General features: G+C 41.4%; 1 protein-coding gene across 6 annotated transcripts in view; it reads right to left on the reverse strand.

Annotated features, from left to right (window-relative positions):
* Positions 1 to 19,376, reverse strand: part of ST7 (suppression of tumorigenicity 7) — a 319,762-nt gene that overhangs the window by 29,256 nt on the left and 271,130 nt on the right. For 5 of the 6 annotated variants that reach the window (XM_064289784.1, XM_064289783.1, XM_023544581.2 and 2 more), the window contains 2 exons: positions 13,455 to 13,527; positions 11,884 to 11,986 (listed from right to left, as the gene is read on the reverse strand). In XM_064289784.1, the coding sequence (XP_064145854.1) occupies positions 11,884 to 11,986; positions 13,455 to 13,527 (176 nt within the window). Of the gene's footprint in view, positions 1 to 11,883; positions 11,987 to 12,560; positions 12,697 to 13,454; positions 13,528 to 19,376 lie in introns of all 6 variants that reach the window. The other variant, XM_064289787.1, reaches the window with a different exon arrangement.

The raw sequence follows: 19,376 nt of genomic DNA on the forward strand, positions 1-19,376 counted from the left end.
AAGAGACTTTAAATCCAGGAAAAATAATTTTTCTTTAATTAGTAAAGAGTTCAGAGGATAAACGTAGTGCTATTTAGAAGAGATGCTATATATTCCCAGTTTCAGTGTTGCCTAGTCCCTCGACTCAGACACAGTCACCGGGACAGAACACAAAAATGCAAAGTGCCAGTGCTCCCTCCGGTCCTGCTGTGAGGGAGAAGGAGAGGGGCATCACCAGGCCTGGCCTCACCTCCTCTCCTCTCTGTGATCTGCCATATGAACCACTGTTTGACTCCTGGCTCCACCCTCTAGCTATGAGGCCTTGGACAAGTAGTTAATTTCTTTAAAACTCAGTTTGTTCATCTATAAAAATGGAATAATAGTAATACCCATTTTTCTAGCTTTATTTTAGAAGATTAAATAAGATAATACATTCAAAGTATTCACAGTATTTGGCACATAAGCGTTCACTGAAGAATAGCTATTTTTGCTAATTAAACAAAATGAAATGTTAGTTTTTAACTGTAGGCATAAACTGTGTGTTTGTGTGTGTGTGTCCCACAGATAAGTGTGTCTGTTTTTAGGTAAAGTACCTGAAGAGAACTGAGGCACAGATCTGGGAGCGTCCACAGTGCACTCCAAGAGCGTGGATCTGAGAGTGTCTGCAGTGCACCCGAAGGATACAGATACCATAGCACCCACCATGCATCCCAAGGACACAGATACCAGAGCACCCACAATGCACCCCAAGGACACAGATATCAGAGCACCCACAGTGTACCCCAAGGACATAGATATCAGAGCACCCACAGTACATCCCAAGAACACAGATATCAGAGCACCCACAGTGTACCCCAAGGACGCAGATACTGGAGCACCCACGGTGCACTCCAAAGACACAGACCCGGCACGCCTGCAGTGTACCCCAAGGTCATGGATCTGGCACGCCTGCAGTGTACCACAGGGACCCAGATCGGGGAGTGTCTGCAGTGTACACCAAGGGCATGGATCTGAGAGCACCCGCAGAACACCCCAAGGGCGTGAATTAGGTGAGGTCCCTGATTTAGTGATCCATAATCCTAATAAGAGTTACATACTAAGTACTAAGGAAGCAAATGGGGAGCATTGTATCTGGCAAAACTTCACAAAAAAAGATACAAGCCAGTCTTACTAAACAAGCAAGAGTTTGCCAGGCATAGAGGAGGGGTGGGGATTCCTGGCCAGGCACAAGCTCGGGAGTGGGAACAAGGCATCAAAGGCCCTTATGTGCTTGGAATCTGGTGGCTTCAGGTGTTAACATGATAGTGGGTGCTGACGCTGATGAAGCACTGACATGTGCCAAGCATTCTCTCAGGTACTCCTTGACAACTCTGTGAGGGAAGTATTATTATTCCTATTTTACAGACAGGATAATGGAGGCTTTGGGAAGTAACTTCCCCAGGGTTGCAAAAGTAGTGTGTGAGAACCTGAATTTGAATTTGGGTTTTATGCTGCTCCCCAAGAAAGTGAAGCTGGAAAAACAGACTGTGAAAGGCCTTCCGCGATACACACCAGAATATGACCTTTATCGGGAATTACTCAGTGGCTTACAAACTTGTTTGTTCAAAGGAAAAAAGAAATTTAAAACAATATATGAACTTGATGAAAAATAAAGCTGTGGGCGAACCTGAGGGAGGGACCCACGAGAGGTCTCAGGAATCCTCAGAAATCCTCACGGCTCCTTGGAAGACAGCTTGAAAACTACTGCAGTAGGCGACTGGGAAGTGAGTTGGTGCAGTCTGTTTTTGAAAGGAATGAGCGAGTGGCCTGGAGCACCACTGGATGGGGAAAAGACTGAAGTGAGCACAGCCTTAGGATGCTCCTGCCACAGCACAGGTAAAGGGTGAGGAGGCCTGCAGGGAGGGCAGAGGGACGGGGAAGACTTCCTCAGGATTCAGTGCCTGATTGAATCTGAGGGCAGGAAAAGGAATCAAGATGACGGCAAAACTTTAACTTAAGAAACTAGAATAACGTGAAGCCATTGGCTGGACAAAGGCACCAGAGGAAGAGGTTAAGAAGCGGGAAGGTTGCTGTCTTAGTTACCCAGTGCTGCTGTAACAGAAATACCACAAGTGGACGGCTTTAACAAACAGAAATTTATTATCTCACACTTTAGGAGGTTAGAAGTCTGAATTCAGGGCGCCAGCTCTAGGGGAAGGCTCTGGGAGAAGGTCCTTGTCTCTCTGTTGGCTCTGGAGGAAGAGTCTTATCTTCTTTCAACATCTGTGGGCCCTCCTGTTACTTGGAAATCTCGATGTGTCTTGCCATCAATCCTTCCTGGGTCTAAGAGGTTTTCAGCACAGGGGCCCTGGATCCAAAAGACGCACTCCTCTCCTGGTTCTTCTTTCTTGGTGGTAGGAGGTTCCTATCTCTCTGCTTGCTTCTTTCTCCTTGTACCTCTTGTAGAATAAAAGGTTTTGCAGGGCACACCCCAGGGAAACTCCTCTTTACATAGAATCAGAGCTGTGACTTGAGTAAGGATATTGCATCTCACCCTAATCTTCTTTAATGTAACCTAATCTTGCTTCATGAACCACAGGCAGAGATTAGGATTTACAACACACAGGACAGTTACATCCGATCACAAAATGAAGGACTACTATACAATACTGGGAATCATGGCCTAGCTAAGTTGACACATATTTTTGGGAGACACAATCCAATCCATGACAGTAACAAAACCAGTTTGAAGGGGCCTGCAGAACATCCCTGTAGAGACGGGTGTGCAAATCTGGAGCTTGGGAGAGAAGCCAGAGACAGACCTGGTAATCTGGGCCAGAGGCTGAAAAAGTGGGAGCACATGAGATCTCACAGGCAGAGCTTTGAGCAGAAAGGAAAGGGCAGTGAATGGCGATCCCTGGCAAACCGACACGAAGGGGTGGCAGGAGAGGAAAGAACGTAGGAGCAGGGGAGTGCTCAGAGACACAGGAGTGGCACAGGGGGAGGGTATCATGGAGCCAAGACAGCCTCAAGATGCAGCAAGTGGCCAGCTCTGTCAAATGCTGAGGAGAGGCAAAATAAGATACGGTTTGACAAGGGGCCAAAGGATCTGGTGACCTTGGTAGAGGCAGCTGCAGAGCTTTTTGTTAAAGAAAGAGACCTCTTAAAGGCTTTCTATTCCCAGCAAATGTGGCTAAAACCTGTTTTGTGCTAATTTTCTTCTGGATCATATTTCCACAATACATTTTCCTTACTCTAATCCAAAAAAGCTTTGTCACAAAATATTACTCAATTCAAAGAAATTTATATTGAAATAATATTTCTGAAATGTGCCATTGATATACAATATCACAGACAATCAGGCCAGGATATTTTGAGTTTCTGCTTCCACGCTTCAAGCATTTTTAAATGCTAAAACCCACTACACATTTTGTTTCCTAAATTGGATTAAAAAGCAATTTTATACTCTGTCAATCAGCTTTACCAAGATATAAAGGGAGGATTGCTTCAGTGTTTGTACAAAATGGTTTCTATCACTATAACAATGTCTGTGGACACTCTATTAGCATATACAATTACTAGGGTGTTTCCCCATAAGCCTCATGAAATCAGTTTCTAGATTAATATCAGATGAGATTTTTTTAAGTGTAATTTTTAATGGGAATGCATGTCTGACACAACATTCTTTGTTCTTTTCTAATTTCTCATAATGTTTCCACAGCCCTAGACTTACAATTTAAAAACTAAATATTGAGGTCCTTGCCTCACTAGTCTGTCTAGTCCAGGCTGCCCTGCTGGTATAACAAGTTTCTCTCAGCACCCTCAGGGACTGCCCACGGCTCCCTCTGCTGCCCCCTGGGTTGGCCATAGGAAGAGCACATGGTTTAATAGCACTGGGATTTCAGGCAAGACTACCACGAGAGCTTCGCCCACTGGTGCTGGTGGTTTTTCTCCCTCAACAGCTCTACCCACAGCACCCAGGCAACCCCAGGGGCTGTCACTGGCTCTCTGAGCCCACTCCAGGCAGCTCAGAGTGGCCATGGGGCCTCTGGTCCAATGGGTGCAGATCTCAACAGCCTGGGATTTTTGAGGGAGAGGGGCTGTCATAAAACCAAAAAAAAAAAAAAAGCCAAACCCAGTGCCCTCGAGTCGATTCCGACTCATAGCGACCCTATAGGACAGAGTAGAACTGCACCGTAGAGTTTCCAAGGAGCACCTGGTGGATTTGAACTGTCGACCCTTTGGTTAGCAGCCGTAGCATTTAACCACTATGCCACCAGCGTTTCTGAGGGTTGTCATAGGCATCCGTTATTTTCTAAACCCTAGGCAGAGATGCCCTGTGGTTACTGGGCTATTGGGCTTCTCTTCCGAGTTGTGACCAGGGTAGTTCCACTTTTAATTGTTTCATTTATTAAGGTTTCATGTAAGGCTATATTAAGAGGAAAACAATGTTTACAGCTTAAAAAAATTAAAAATTACTCTTAGGGTTTTTGTGTTTGTGTGTGTGTGGAAAGCAAAGGCTAACCCTTCCCTGAGTGGTCTAGGCACAGTGGTCAGTGGGGACCATGACTCGTGGGAAAGAGGACTGTGACTTAGGAGGCCCTCCTTGTCGATGTTGACCACGTCTGACTATTAGTCAGGGCTCAGTCCTGGTGACCACCATGCCCAGGGTTTTCAGAGCTGAGGAAGGCTTGTGCATTGAGTACACACATAAGCCACCTCCGCAGTGCTACATACTTGGAGAATGTTTACAGCAACAAAGGGCAGATCTGTCTTCAAGGAGCAACAGGGCCCTCCCAGGTTACGTTCCCCAGCTCTGAGAGTGAGCTGGATACCTGCCCCTCCTATGCAGTCTCATAGCACTCTGCTGGTCTCACAGATATGTGGCCTGGTCTGTCTTCTCACTGACTGGGAGCTCCTTGAGAGTATGGACCATGTGGTTATTAGTGTCCCAGTGCCTGGCAAGTGGTAGGCACTCAGTAAGTGTAAGCCAAATGCGCTCTTGGGAGGGAAAGAGGATTGTGCTGCTGAACTGTCCACCTTTGAAGAATACAGAGGCTGATGGGTGGCAGGAAGACTGTGCCCTTAGGATCAAGTAAGAGTTGGGGTGCCTCCTGGTTATCCTGCTAAAGCAAAGTTAATACTGCTTAAGTAAAAGTAGTTCAAACATGCTATGGGTGACAGGAGACCTAGCAAAGTGTGTAACTCCCAACTCAGGCAGGAAAAGGAAAAATTCCTCTGCCGAGGGTATGGGAGTCCTTACCTCTGACCAATGAGAATAGACAGCAAGCCAGAGAATGTGGAGGCTGGGAGGGAAGAGGGAGGGTGAGCTAGCAAGGCTGGGACACTCCAAGCCTGTCATTCCTGGTCTGAAAGACACATCTAGTGAGTCTCAAGTCTGCCCCTACGTCCTCTCTGACTCTGGGAGTGTGGAACCCCTGACCACACAGCCTGTGGTAGAGGGGGCTGCCCTGCTGCCTCCATCTCATGCACTTACTGCTTCTCTTGTCCTGGTGGTGAGCAGTCAAGCATCACTTAACAGCACACTTCAGTTGGAAGGTGGAAAGAAGCACCCCTGAGAATGAAACAAATAACTGCTTGTTTTTTCACGGGGTGAAGAAGAAAGGCTTGGAGAAGAGTGAAAACAGAAACAGGAAGCACTTTGTATGTACGTATGTGTGTACATGTTACCTCTGTGTGTGTATACATGTGTGAGTGTATACGTATATGTGTGTGTGTTAGGGACTGTTAAGGAGGCCTTAACATCTGCTTACTCAGATAAGGAAATTTGAGTTGTACTATGGTGGTGCAACGGTTAAATGCTCAGTTCTGAGCCGAAAGGCTGGCAGTTCAAACCCATGCAGTGGCTCTGCAGAAGAAAGACCTAGTGACTTGCTTCCACAAGGACCACAGCCAAGAAAACTCTGTGGGGCAGTTCCACTCTGTCACATGGGATTGCTATGAGTCAGAATCAGCTGGACGGTACCCGACAACAACAAAATGGAGAGACAGTCTTGGTGGGGCCTCAGCCTCTAGGATGGGGGGACACCCTGTCTCTTCTAGGGTAATAAAGGTGAAAAAGGCAGATACACTTCATAAGGTAACCTCATTCATGCCTAGAACAAACTTACAGGCCTAGACCACCTGAGGAGGCGGGGGGCAGAGAGACAAGGAGAGCAAGAGGCCTGAGTATGGAGAAGCTTCGTCCCAGATACAAAGCACTGAGCTGAGGCAAGGATGGGGTTGGGGGGGCGGGGAGAGGGGAGCAGGGATGGTATAAAGCTCAGAATGGGAATACAAGACACTGATTGGAAGTGGGTAACTATCAGCCACAAGCAGAAAAAGAGCTACAAGCTGGGAATCCCTGAAGACAACAGCTGCAAGGAAAATACTCTAGAATCTTCGCACAAATCTGGGACCCTAAAGTGAGCCTGTGGGTACTCAAGATCAGGGGCAGTGGTGTGCCACTGTTGTTACTCACACTCTCTGGCTTTTCTGCAGGCTAGGGTGATCCAAGAAGCACCTGCTAATCATGTGTCTAGGCAGCCTCTACTTCCACCCGGGCTGCAAGTACATAAATGGAGCAGAAGGAAAAAGGGAAGTAATGAGGAAGAGGCCAACATGTGTGAGTACCTACTATACACTGAGTGAGTTACATAATGTAATTCTATTTACTTTTCATCAGCCCTGTGAGGCTGTTATTTTCATCCCTATTTTATCAAAAAAGGAATGGGCAGGAAGCTAATTAACTCCCTCCACGGCTGCCTTTGGTCCCATAATTAGGATGTAGTAGGCGTCCATGTTTTGAACATTTTTTAACCCTTTCAACTATACTTCACAGTTCTGCCTACTCTTATGTTGCCACCCCTAGCTCTGTCATAATCAATGTATTTTCCTTGTAATAAAGGGAATTCTGCATAATGGGCAAGACAATTCAGAAAAGAATAAATATACATAGCTGACAGTGTTCCACTTTACTAAGAGTGTCAGAGACATGCAAACTAAAAGAGCAAAATTCCATTTGTACTTAATAAAATCATAACGCCTTTTGTTTTCCTTCTTTCTTTTCTTTTAATAAACTGCTCAGTGCTGGTGAGGGTGTAATGAAATGCTAAAGAGGAAGTCGTCTGCTGATGGGAGTATAAACTGTCAAATGTTTTTTGGTAAGAAATTTAGCGATAAGTATCAAGAACCTTAAAGTGCTTCCATACTTGACTTGGTGATTCCAGTTCTTTAAGTCTATACTAAGAAAATAATGCCAAAGACCAAAGTGTCTTTATGTCCGAAGAGGTTCACTACAGGCTTTGGACACAATCTAATAATTGAATATAGAGGACTGAAGAAGTAAGTTATCCAGAAAACAGTTACTGAGAATATTTATAAAGGGTTTGAATGCTCATGGACAAAAAGTTTAGACTTTAAATCAGGGGTTAACCTTTTCAAGGTCATGGAGCTCTGAAAATCTGATGATTTTCCCCCGGAAACAATAAATATATGTCTAACACCCAACCACAAAGTTTAAGAGCCCCATGTTAATTTTTTTAAATATGAAAGTATATGTATTAAAAACATATACAAAAAAGGCTGGAAGGAAATATTGTTAAATATGACCAGATGACAGGATTACAAATGACTTTTTTCTCTTCATAATATTCTCTAATATAAAGAATTCATTTTTATAAAACCACTGCAGAGAAAAAAATAGATCTAATACTACTTGTAACAAATGGATAATTTAATTTTTTTTGAAACTTGTCAGAAAATGAAAGTTTATCACCTTATCAACTGATAAAATGAAAGTTTACCAGTTGTTCTGATGGAGTTCATGTAACGTCCTCTACACGAATGTGTCTCTTCATAGAGACAGCCTTGCAGTGTGCACAAGCGCTAGTCAATTCAGATACGTGTCAAGTACTGAGTCGTTGACAGAACCACTCTCCAACATATTTGCAGGGCAACATATTTGCAGAGAAAGAAGAAGAAAAAGCCAAAGCCAAAAATCTAATTAACTGTAACAATACGAAGATGAGGGTATAAAATCGAGATCAGGGTAATGCTTCCATCTATCCATTATTGTATGAGTATAATTTTCTCAAAAATGGGGAATAGTCCCTTTAACTTGCAAAGCTCCTATTTTAATCCCATCAAATGGACACATCCTATAATTGATAAGAGATCTTTCTATCTTCTTAAACAGTGTACCCAGTTCTCAAAAATCACCAGCAGCATCAAGGCCCTAACACTTCTCCTCACAGTGCTGACAGTAAGTGCACAGGAAATATCAACTTAACAGAGGGACAGCCAAGTGCCAGACACTGATCTAGGCGCTGGAATACACGATCCCTCTGCCTGCTCCCAAGCACACAGTCAATGCACTATGTATGTGAGAGACCACAGAGGGGAGAGCAAGGCAGGACAGGAAGGCACAGGCTTCCTGGTGGTGGCTTTTAATGGTGGGGGCGGGGGAATGTGTGAAGGATGAGTAGGATTTCCTCAGAGGAAGCAGAGAGGGAAGGGGAGGAGGATGTTTCTGGAATGATGAATGTTAAAAGGAGCTGGAAAAAATGAAAAACAAGTTGGGTCAGGTTGTAAAGGGTCCTGAAGAACCACCCAAGGAAAGGAATTCAGACCTTCTTCTGCAGGATCTGGGAGCAACACAATATGATCTGTAATGGTGAATCTATGTGCCTATTTCTTCCTTACTAATCAGTTTTTTTTTTTAATCAGCTGGGATTTAAACCTTCAGAAACCCTAGGGTTTAGAATCTGGCTGACTTGTTAGAGGCTCTCCGATAGAAGAGAGATCTGAGGCTTTCCTAAGTTTTTTCCCAGTCCTGCAGTGTGGCAAGGGCAACACTTACTCCCCCCTCTTCAGGTTTCCAGGTGAAGAGAGTTCCTAAGAGAACCCTCCTGGAGTAAACAACTAATATTCATCTTGGATGTTAAAATATTATCTATGTACCTCTGCTTAATGGAATTCCAGATGGAAATTTATGGAAGGCAGGCCTAAGATGTATTTTGTATTTCTTCTTGGAACAGACTAAAATTAGGTAAAACAGCATGTAGATACTGAAAATTCCTATGGTGGGTCACTGACCACTTCCTGCGGTAGGGGAAGGGAAGCCATGACATGATAGTATGATAGTGTTTAAGATATGATAACCCAGAAACCCAGTGCCATCGAGTCAATTCCGACTCATAGTTACCCTATAGGACAGAGTAGAACTGCCCCATAGAGTTTCCAAGGAGCGCCTGGCGGATTCAAACTGCCGACCCTTTGGTTAGCAGCCGTAGCACTTAACCACTACGCCACCAGGGTTTCCTAAGATATGATAGTATCTTGAAAACAATAGGAATTGTCCTTAAGAAATGGGGTGCCTTGGGAAAGAATGTGTCCATCACCATTTGAAGCACTCAAGCCTAGGCTGGACGGCCACCTGGTGGGATCCCAGATGCAGTGGAGTGGGAGACTCTGGAAGAAGTGTAGTGAGCCCTTTCAGGAGCCGAATGTGTGAAACTGGATTACTGCTAGGACTGAGGAGAGTGACAAACATTCAAAGTTGCACAGCCGGCCGCCATCTTTGAGACGGTACCGTTGTTTCAGACTCTGCGCAGAATCTGACAGGCAAAATTTTGTTGCTATGCTGCCCTTGTCTTCTAAGAGGGAAGTTAAGTTTCTAGCAGGGCTTCGACCCATAATTTTTTGCATTCCGGGTCACCCAAATTAAAAAATATTCAGGTCTGTTCCAGTGTCACCTCTTCAGCCATGACTGAACCGGGAGGAACCAATTTGAAGCCCTCCTGGAAACAACACATTCCCCCTCAGCACAATCACCAACTAAGCAAACTGGTGGAGAATCTATTTCCTGGGCACCTTATCCTCTCTCGGTTTCATGATTAGAAAGTAGAGTGGGACGAAATATTTAAATATGTCCACTCTTAGAAGAATTGTATTTTGCAGGTGGAGTGCTACTGGACTGAGTCGAATTCTTCCATGGCAGGCTTAAACTACTTCTTAGGGCTTACTCTGAGAGGCTCAACTAACCTTTTCTGACCATTATCATAAAATTACATGGTTTTTTCAATAAAGAATTCTAACCTACAACAAGCATCATGCTGATTTTCTATCTTGTGCCCAGGTATACTACAAGGGTCTATGTGGTATACCTCAAGAAGGTAAGACTTGGTTCCTAGCCTTAAGGGGTCTCCAACAAACTAAACATCAATTATTTTATAAATACAATATCAATTATTTTATAAATACATGGTGCTCAAGCTTTTTCAAAGGACTTGATCTTTATCACATAAATTTGTTAGGGCTTATTTTTTTAAATCTTCATTTGAAAGATTGAGGGAAGACACTGAGTTCACAGAAACTAAGTCCCGGGTTCACATGGCTAGTAAATGACAGCCAGAACTTGAACCCAAGTTTTTGTCTCAGAATCCAGGACCCTACTGCATAATACTACTTCTAAAGGAGTCTTATTTGTGCTTACAGAGGAACTCTGTAGTCAGAGAATGGTGTTTAATAAATGTTCATTGATGACCTAAGTTTACTGTAATTCAGGAAAATATTTTCATGTTTAGCTTTAAATTTTAACCAAAGTTGAATAAACATTTTTAGATTAGCAAAAAAAATACCACATAAAGATATCTTATGGTACCCTATCGTCAATCCCTAAGTCTATACATACTATGTTGTTCATCATCACCTGAACTGTTGTTGCTGTTAGGTGCCGTCAAGTTGGTTCCGACTCATAGCGAACCCATGTACAACAGAACAAAACTTTTTTTTCCACTTGAACTAGAGCAGACAAATACATCCTTATGCAACTGTGGCACCGTGCACTGCTCTTCAATTTCCTGCTAAGTGAAAGGATGACCTTGACTTGAGTAAAACCTCAGGAATGATATTAGATCACTTATCTCTGTCACTGTGGATATCAACAAAATGAATTAAAATAGGAAACTCCATAAATCATCATCATACATACACACATATACAACAGACCCACACACCACCCTTTTGCTACATTACTGGAACAATGCAAGAAAAAAAACCTTCCTTTGTCATTTTTCACCAACATAAGTCCTTAGCAGACATCTCACCAACAAAGTTATTCATTTTAGTCCCTGATGTGAACTGCAAGAATAGTTTTTTGGAGGACAAAATGTGCTTTACCCACAAATATCCCAAACTGAAAAAGGCCCTCAGTTACTTGCCTATCACACGGCAGGTACTCAAGTATAGGTAAATCATAAATATAAATCCATCTCCTGAATAAAATGATCATAGAGATGTAGTAACAATTTTAGAAATAAAAAATAGATGTGATTCCCTTAAAATTAGTGCTTATAAATGATCAATTGTGCAGTTAACAAGACAAATATTTCCTACTATATATACCTATTAAAATGGCAATCACAAATCGAAAGAAAGCTACTTCATACTTTGAGGTTATCCCCTACTATCTTCTTGCCAATACTGATTAATTATGTTTTATTTATACAGACAGGGAATGTAACCTTAGACAGTATTTATTACTTTTATTCACAACAAGATTTACTTCTCGAATTGGGTCTGAGACAGACTATAACTGGTGTGAAATTCCTATCAAATGCATCAACACCCTCGGGATCTCTACATTTTGCCAATTGCAAATTTCCTGACCTGGCCTGTCTAAGCCAGGTCCATCAATTTACCCTTATTATGTAAAGCCCTGAAATTGGCCCCAAAGCTTCTCAAATGTAGCTTTTGCTTAAAAATGAGGCTAATGACCACAGACTTTACAGTGCCTCAACATTTGTTAGTTGCAATTTTTTTTTTTTTTTTTTTTAAATAACTGGGTGTATTTGAAACACGACATTGTGGTCAGTGAATGCTTTCTCTGCTATCATAACGAGTTCCTGTGGGGATTCCACTCACTTTTGGCACGTGAGGATTGAATTCCACAGCTCTATGAATGGCCTCTACCGCGTTCATCTCTGCTGTGCTCAGCCCCCGCCGAGATGCAGCCTCGGGAGAGAATCTGAAAAGCAGAAAGACAAACACCATCCAGTTGGGACCACTGCTTGGGCAACAACCTGGAAAAGCATCTACACATTAAGGGCCCATAAAACCACAGCGAGCCACTGGCACCAGCTCTCCAGACCTCCACTACATGGAACCTCTGAGTGAACCCTCAGACCGAGGCCAACAAAAACCCCAGCAGAAGCAGAAAGCGTGCTTGCATCTAATTGCGGCAGGAATTAGATTCAGCTGTCAAGCCTCTCTGTCTAAATAGCTAATCTAAATTTTCTAGAGGTACCTGCTTAGGTCGGGGGGTGCAGGGGAGGGAGGACTGACAAGGGCAGACAGTGTAGGAAAAAGAGAAAACGATGTTACAGAAGAGCGCACTTGGTTAAAAACAGAACTGGGGAGAATTTTAAAGGGGGCTCCCAACCCAATGTCAGTGCTGCCATGGAGGGTTAAGTCGTTGCAGCTTCAGCAGCAGGTGAGCCTGCGAGGGGCCGTTCCGGCAGGGGGGTGTGCATGCCCAAACTGCGGGCGAGACACCTGCCCAAGTGAATGAAAAAAACCAGACCATGCAATCTCTTTCTCACCTCACACCCAGGGCTAACTCCAGAGCTGTGCTTGGCAGGCAGACACCACAGGGGAAGCTGTGACAACCCTGGCCCTGCCCTCCCAAGCTGGAGTCGCTGTGTAGGGAGAAAAGATGTTGCAGTAGGTACTGGCGATCTACAGGATAAAAAAGAATGAAAGAAAATTACTTCGGTCTTGAAGTGCACACACACTTAACAGCAAACCTGTCTGACATAGCAGAGGCTGTTTTCTGTTCCTGTTATCTGTTTTCAATGCTACAGAGGGACTGTATCAGGAAGGGCAAGTGGTTGTGAACTCAAAAACAGTTAAGCCATCTATTCTCTTGTACCTGCCAGTCATTCTTGGGTGCTTAAGGAAATTCTCTCTGTCATAGCCACCTGCCTGAATAAAACGGGCAAATGTCCCACTGAGATGGCAACTCAAATTAAATGGGCCCTGGTGTGGGGAATGCTTTTAGAATTGATAAAGTGAAGAATGGGAGCTGACCACCCCCTCGGCCATATTACATGTTGTCACAACTACTACCCAATTGTGGACTGCTGAAGGAAGAGGAATACGCAAAAAGTGAATAAAAGGAAGGCATTTTGTGTCAGTCCCAAGCAGGCCTTTTGGTATCTACTGTCTGGCAAAAAAAAAAAAAAAAAAAATCACCTCAGAGGTATAGAATTTCATATAAATCCCTCTTTAGGGACCCATACACCCTTATGATACCTGGGGATACATATTTCCTCCTTCTAGTAGTGAAAGAAAAGATCAGCCGGTTTTGGAAAATGCATGCTCATAAGCAGGGATCTTATAGGCTATCAGAAACTTCCAGAGAAAGCCCTCAGAGGCAACACATCTCCTTAAGTCAGGCCAGGCATTTAGTACCGCAGAAGTTATTATTCACTTACTTGTCAGAGACAGCTCTTGCTTTGAGCAAGGCAGCTGTGTAGCATATTGTTGCCGACTTCGGTAAGCTTATATCTGTTAGAGAAAAAAGAAAAAGTAGGGACTCTTGTAAATTTGCAGAAACAAAGAGCAATGATTTTTAATACACTTTTTAATCACGTAAGTATTTTAGTCATGAAAGTCAAATAATAAAGCATAAATCAGGGATATTTTAATGTATAGAGTACATAAGAACTTCAGCTGTTTCTTTAAGTAGCAGGGGTGGTGTGCAAAACTAAGGGTTATTCATATTTGGTGAATAATTTGTGTTAAATCTATCAGGCTGATTTTTCATCTAATATCACCTTTTTAATATCTGGATTGTCATATGTTGAGCTTATTCAAAACAGAGAATAGGTATAAATACATAAATTTAGGTAATAAGTGTACATCCCTGATATCATGAAAGGCAAACATGACTTCTATGTCACTCATAAAAATTTTTCAACAAATACAAATATGAAGAAAAAAATATTACCTAGATTAAAAAAAAAACACAGCAAAAAAATTATTCTTTAACAGATATAAACCAGATTTTTAAAACTCCTTTGCATTAAATTTTAAGGATTTCATATTCAATTTTTTATAGCATATGTTAAACATGTAAAAGTCAAGAGTATATACAAAAAAAAAACCAAGGGTATGTACAAAAAAAAAAAAAAAAGGGTATATATTCCGACTCATAGTGACCCTACAGGACAGATATGATCTTTTTAAAACTATACAATTTTTGTTCATTCTAACTCATGACAAACCCTCTTCCAAATGAAGCCTAATTTATCACCCAGAAAAATGGTTCTTTCAGTTTGTGCAGAAAATTTCTTATAGAAAATTACTCATCCTTGTCCCTCCTTCAAATGGGAGAAAGAGACAATGATGAGTAACAGATTCAGGTAGAGTTTACCGGGAAATAAAAATACAGGGTACAACTGAGAGTAGATACAGTCAAAGAGGATAGTCTCTTTGTGGAAAATTTTATTTTTAAATCATGATTCCATTTCTCATCAGAATAGGATGGGTTGGTATTTTTTTTTTTTTTTTTTAACACCTGCAACCCAATTTACAGTATGATAAATGCTTTGTTAATTCAAAACAGATAAAAACATGCCATTCACAGGCCCTGCACTCTTGGTCACTCTAGGTTAAAGAAATTCTAACACCTGGAATGCCCTGCAAGTTTCTTCAAAGAACTGTTTATAACTTAGGATTACGGAAGGATTTAAAAGGAAAGTCTCATAATTAGTCAATAGATAGTATAAGAAGAAAATAATTTCACAAAAGAAAACCAATCCCGCATCCAATAACAAGTATTTACCATCAATTTCATCGTGAGGAATTTCTTTTGGGGAAATTTCAATAAAACACAAATAATCATAGAAAATACCAGCATAAAACTGAAAGAGAAAAAAAGCCTTTATAACCCAGATCTTATAGACTACATTCAAACAAAATTTTACCACCATATGCATAGTATAAAATGACATGCTTATGACTAAGTAGAAAAAATGAATGTTGGACACTTATGAATTTGTCTTGCTGTTTTGCCCATGTAAACATTTAACAGCTTCCCAATGTAAAAAATCTAACCAGAAAGCAAATATCTTGTTTCTAGGGTCCACTTGCTACTGGAAGATGATAAAAAGCTACAGATAATACAAGCTCTGCTTAAAAGTTCAGTTTTTTTATTTAAAAATTATCCATGGCTTTGTCTCCACCTCTGGTGTGTGTGGCCTGTGTTCCTTCTATGTTAACTTGGCATCTTGCTGTGAAGTGGGAACCAAGGAAAAGCTCTAGGAAGCTGTTGTGGCTGAAAATAATGATCACAATCATTTGAAAGTTGCAATGCAAAATGATTCCTCACTTGGTAAGCTAAAGAAAATCTGCTAAGGACTTAGCTTCTTAAGGAGAAAGATCAGATTGTGTTTTGATGGGTCCCTAATCAATCAAACAAGCACCTTTACCCACTTGGAAACTCAGAAAATGATAAAATTGAGGTGTTTCAGGAGAAGACTAAAGAGGCCCAATCAAAAATCACACCAGAACCTTGTCTCCCACCACATAGACAGGACAGTTACAGCCAAAAAATGCACTGGATTCAGCAACATTATGGCTACAATAGTACATTTTTTTTCATTAAAGAAAAGCATCACTTCTACTCCTATGTACACAAACATAAAGCTTAAAAACTAAATAGTCAGGGGCAGGGACTGGAAGGCAGGAGGGAGCAGGAAAGCTGGTAATAGGGAACCCAAGGTTGAGAAGAGGAGAGTGTTGACATGTTGTGGGGTTGTTAGCTAATGTCACAGAACAATGTGTGTACTAACTGATGAGAAACTAGTTTGTTCTGTAAACCTTCATCTAAAGTACAACAAAAATAAAAATTAAATAATCAAAAAAAAATTTAAATCAATATCAAATGGGAAAGGGGGTAGGGGCATGGCTCTATGAAAACACCCCATTCCCCATTAGTGGGATGCTTACTCCACCCTGGCAAGTTATTTTGCTCTCACTGTTTAACAAACATTTACAAAGTAAAAAGCTCTGGCATAACTTGTTTATTTAGATTTTGTCAGATTTTTTTTTTTTTTTTAAACTGTAAAAACAATAATGTCTCTTAGGTAAGGAGATATTATACCCACGGCAATTTGTCTTTAAGGAGGATGAATCACTCTAAAGAAATTGGTCCTAGATAAGTTTCCCTTCAGAAAAAGCATCTTGTTCAAATGAAGGTTTTGTTTATAACATTAAAAAAAAAAATTATGCTAATCTTTCTGCAGATCACTCTGGCAATGTAAACCAAAAAAGCTTTAACGTTTTGCGTACCCACCAATTTCACTTCTAAGGCTTTATCCTAAGGAAATAATCATGAATGTGTATGAAGATCTAGTTTAAGGACGTTCATTACAACATTGTTTCTAATGGTGGAAAACTGGCAACAACAAACATAAATGTTCAACCACAGGAGACTGATTAAGGTACTATATATCCATAAAGTGCAATTCTATGCAGTCATGAAATCAAGTGGTAGAAAGTATTTCACGACCTGGGGAAATGTTACACTGTTGTGCACACATCCATGTGCAACCATAAGTAGAACAAGCTTACAAAACGTATGATCTCAGATTTATTTTTAAAAGCATTTATATGCGTAGAGAGAAAAAGATTGGAATAAATGCCAAATGGCAATTGTGTTTATTTCTGGGTGGTCAGATTATAGGCATTTTTTCCTACTGTTTATCTGTATTTTCTTTAGCTTCCTGTAATATATATGTAATAAGTGATTTTTTTTTTTTCACGATAACAATGATGCTAAAAGGAAGATTTCTGCTATACAATTTATCTGAAGCAAACTCATCGGTGGAGCTAGATATGGACAGACAAAGGTGGGGTTTATGACAGGAAGTGCTGTCTGCCTGCAGATCCATCGGGTGCACTTACACGCACTGTTGTGAAAGTTAGTGTGGATATTCCTTTTGCAGTGTGTCTGGTACAGGGCAGTCACCATTAAGCATATTTTAATCTAATAACCATGGAGCCCTGGTAGCGCAGTTGTTAAGTGCTCAGCAGCTAAATGAAAGGTTGGTGGTTCAAACCCACCAGCCGCTCCTTGGGAGAAAGATGTGGCAATCTGCTTCTGTAAACACTACAGCCTTGGAAACCCTATGGGGCAGTTCTACTCTGTCCTACAGGGTATCTATGAGGTGGAACTGACTCGACGGTACCAGATTTTTTTTTTTTTTCCAAATTTAATAATCATTTAACATCTAAGTCTGAGGCAGGAATTGCAGTAATTTGGCTCACTCTGGAAAAAGCCATATACACTACCTACTGAGAAAGAGAATTATTTTGGGCCGCTTGCCACATGTGCAGTACCTCTTTGATTCCAAGAAAAGGGCTTAGCCAGTTGCCATCAAGTCCATTCCGACTCATGGCGAGCCCACAAGTGACAGAGTAGAACTGATCCATAGCATTTTCAATGGTTGATTTGTTTGGAAGTAGTGTACCGGGTTTTTCTTCCCAGATACCTCAGGGTGGACTTGAATCTCCAACCTTTCAGTCAGCAGCTGAGCACATTAACCATTTGCACCACTGCGGGACTCCAAAAAAGGGCTTAGACTTGTTTATTGTTCTGACTATAATTTTTTTAACTTTGTATCTTACATAATTATAAGCTCACAGGAAGTTGTAAAAATAGTACATATCTTTCACTCAGCTTCCCCCAATGGTGATATCTTATACAGCTGTAGTACCGTATTAAAAACCAGAACACTAACATTGGTACAGTACTGTTAACTAGGCTATACACATCGTTCACCATTTTTTATGTGCATTCTGTGTGTGTGTGCGTTGTTGTTGTTGTTGCTAGTTACTTTCAAGTCACTTCCGACTCATGGTGACTCCACGTGTGCAGAGTAGTATTGCTACATAGGATTTTCAAGCCTGTGATCTTTCAGAAGCAGATTGCCAGGCCTGTCTTCTGAAGCACTTAAGGGTGAGCTCGAACTGCCAATCTTTTGGGGCTCGTAGTCAAGTGCTTAACTGTTTGTGCCACGCTACAGCTCTATGCAATTTTATCCCATGTATATATTCGTGTACAGGACCATCAAGATACACAACTGTTCCATCGCCACAAAGGAATGCTCTCATGGTACCCCTTTATATTTCTGTACACTCCTCACCACCACCCACCTGTCCATGGTGACCATTAATCTGTTCTCCATCTGTATAGTTTTGTCTGCCTACTATGATTTTATGCTTTTATCACTAAGGAAATGGATATAACGATCAGGTGAACAGAGTGGCTAACAGTAGTCATGAAAATAGTTATGTCAGAAGTTTTGAGCAGAAAATAACAAAGAATCTGCTTTGCAATACTGACAGTGATTTATGGGAAATTTTATTGTGAGGAATAAAACCAAACAAAAAAAAACAAACCCGTTGCCATCAAGTTGATTCCGACTCATAGCGACCCTTTAGGACAGAGGAGAACTGCCCCATAGAGTTTCCACGGAGCGCCGGGTGGATTCAAACTGCCGACCTTTTGGTTAGCAGCCATAGCACTTAACCACTACACCACCATGGTTTCCTACTGTGAGGGAAAGACTCTCGAAATCATTCTAAATTAGTCAGATTTTGTATGAACAGGCCCTTCAACTATGCCATTTAGCTATCACTATTCCTAAAAAAAAAAAAAACCCTTAATTGGAATCCAAGATGGAAACAAAAGAAAATAATAAGACATCACATAATTCTCTCATTCACTGCAGAAACAAGGAACGTTATGTAAATGCCTCTCACTTAAGTACAGCAGAACTGCTGCCATTATTTCAATTTTCCTCCCACTTTTTTGCCATCTTGTGTTTCACTCAGGTCCTTTTCTGAAAGGCAAAGAACTTCCCCAAGTGTCTTAGACATGCAAAATAGAATTGTCATAAAAGTCTTTCATTAATAACTACAGTCTTGGACTTAATACAAATGGAATCACAGAATATGTGTTTATTTTCCTTCACTCAGCATACTGTTTCTGAGCTTCATTCATGTTGTATCATGTATCAGTTGTTCACTTTTTTTTTATTGCCAAATAATACTCCATTGGTTAGGAGTGTGGCTGCTAACCAAAAGGTCAGCAGTTCGAATTCACCAGCCTTAGAAACCCTATGAGGCAATTCTACTCTGGCTTACAGGGTTGCTATAAGTTGGAATTGATTCAATGGCAATGGTTTGATTTTTTTTTTTTTTTTTTTTGGTTAATATTCCATTACGTTGGACTATACAAAGAAAAATGGGGCATCAGGGTTGGAGGAAGACTCATTAACAACCTGCGTTATACAGATGACACAACCTTGCTTGCTGAAAGTGAAGAGGACTTGAAGCACTTACTAATG

This window comes from Loxodonta africana, chromosome 8, assembly GCF_030014295.1.
Source record: "Loxodonta africana isolate mLoxAfr1 chromosome 8, mLoxAfr1.hap2, whole genome shotgun sequence".
In the NCBI taxonomy this organism is placed as follows: domain Eukaryota; kingdom Metazoa; phylum Chordata; class Mammalia; order Proboscidea; family Elephantidae; genus Loxodonta; species Loxodonta africana.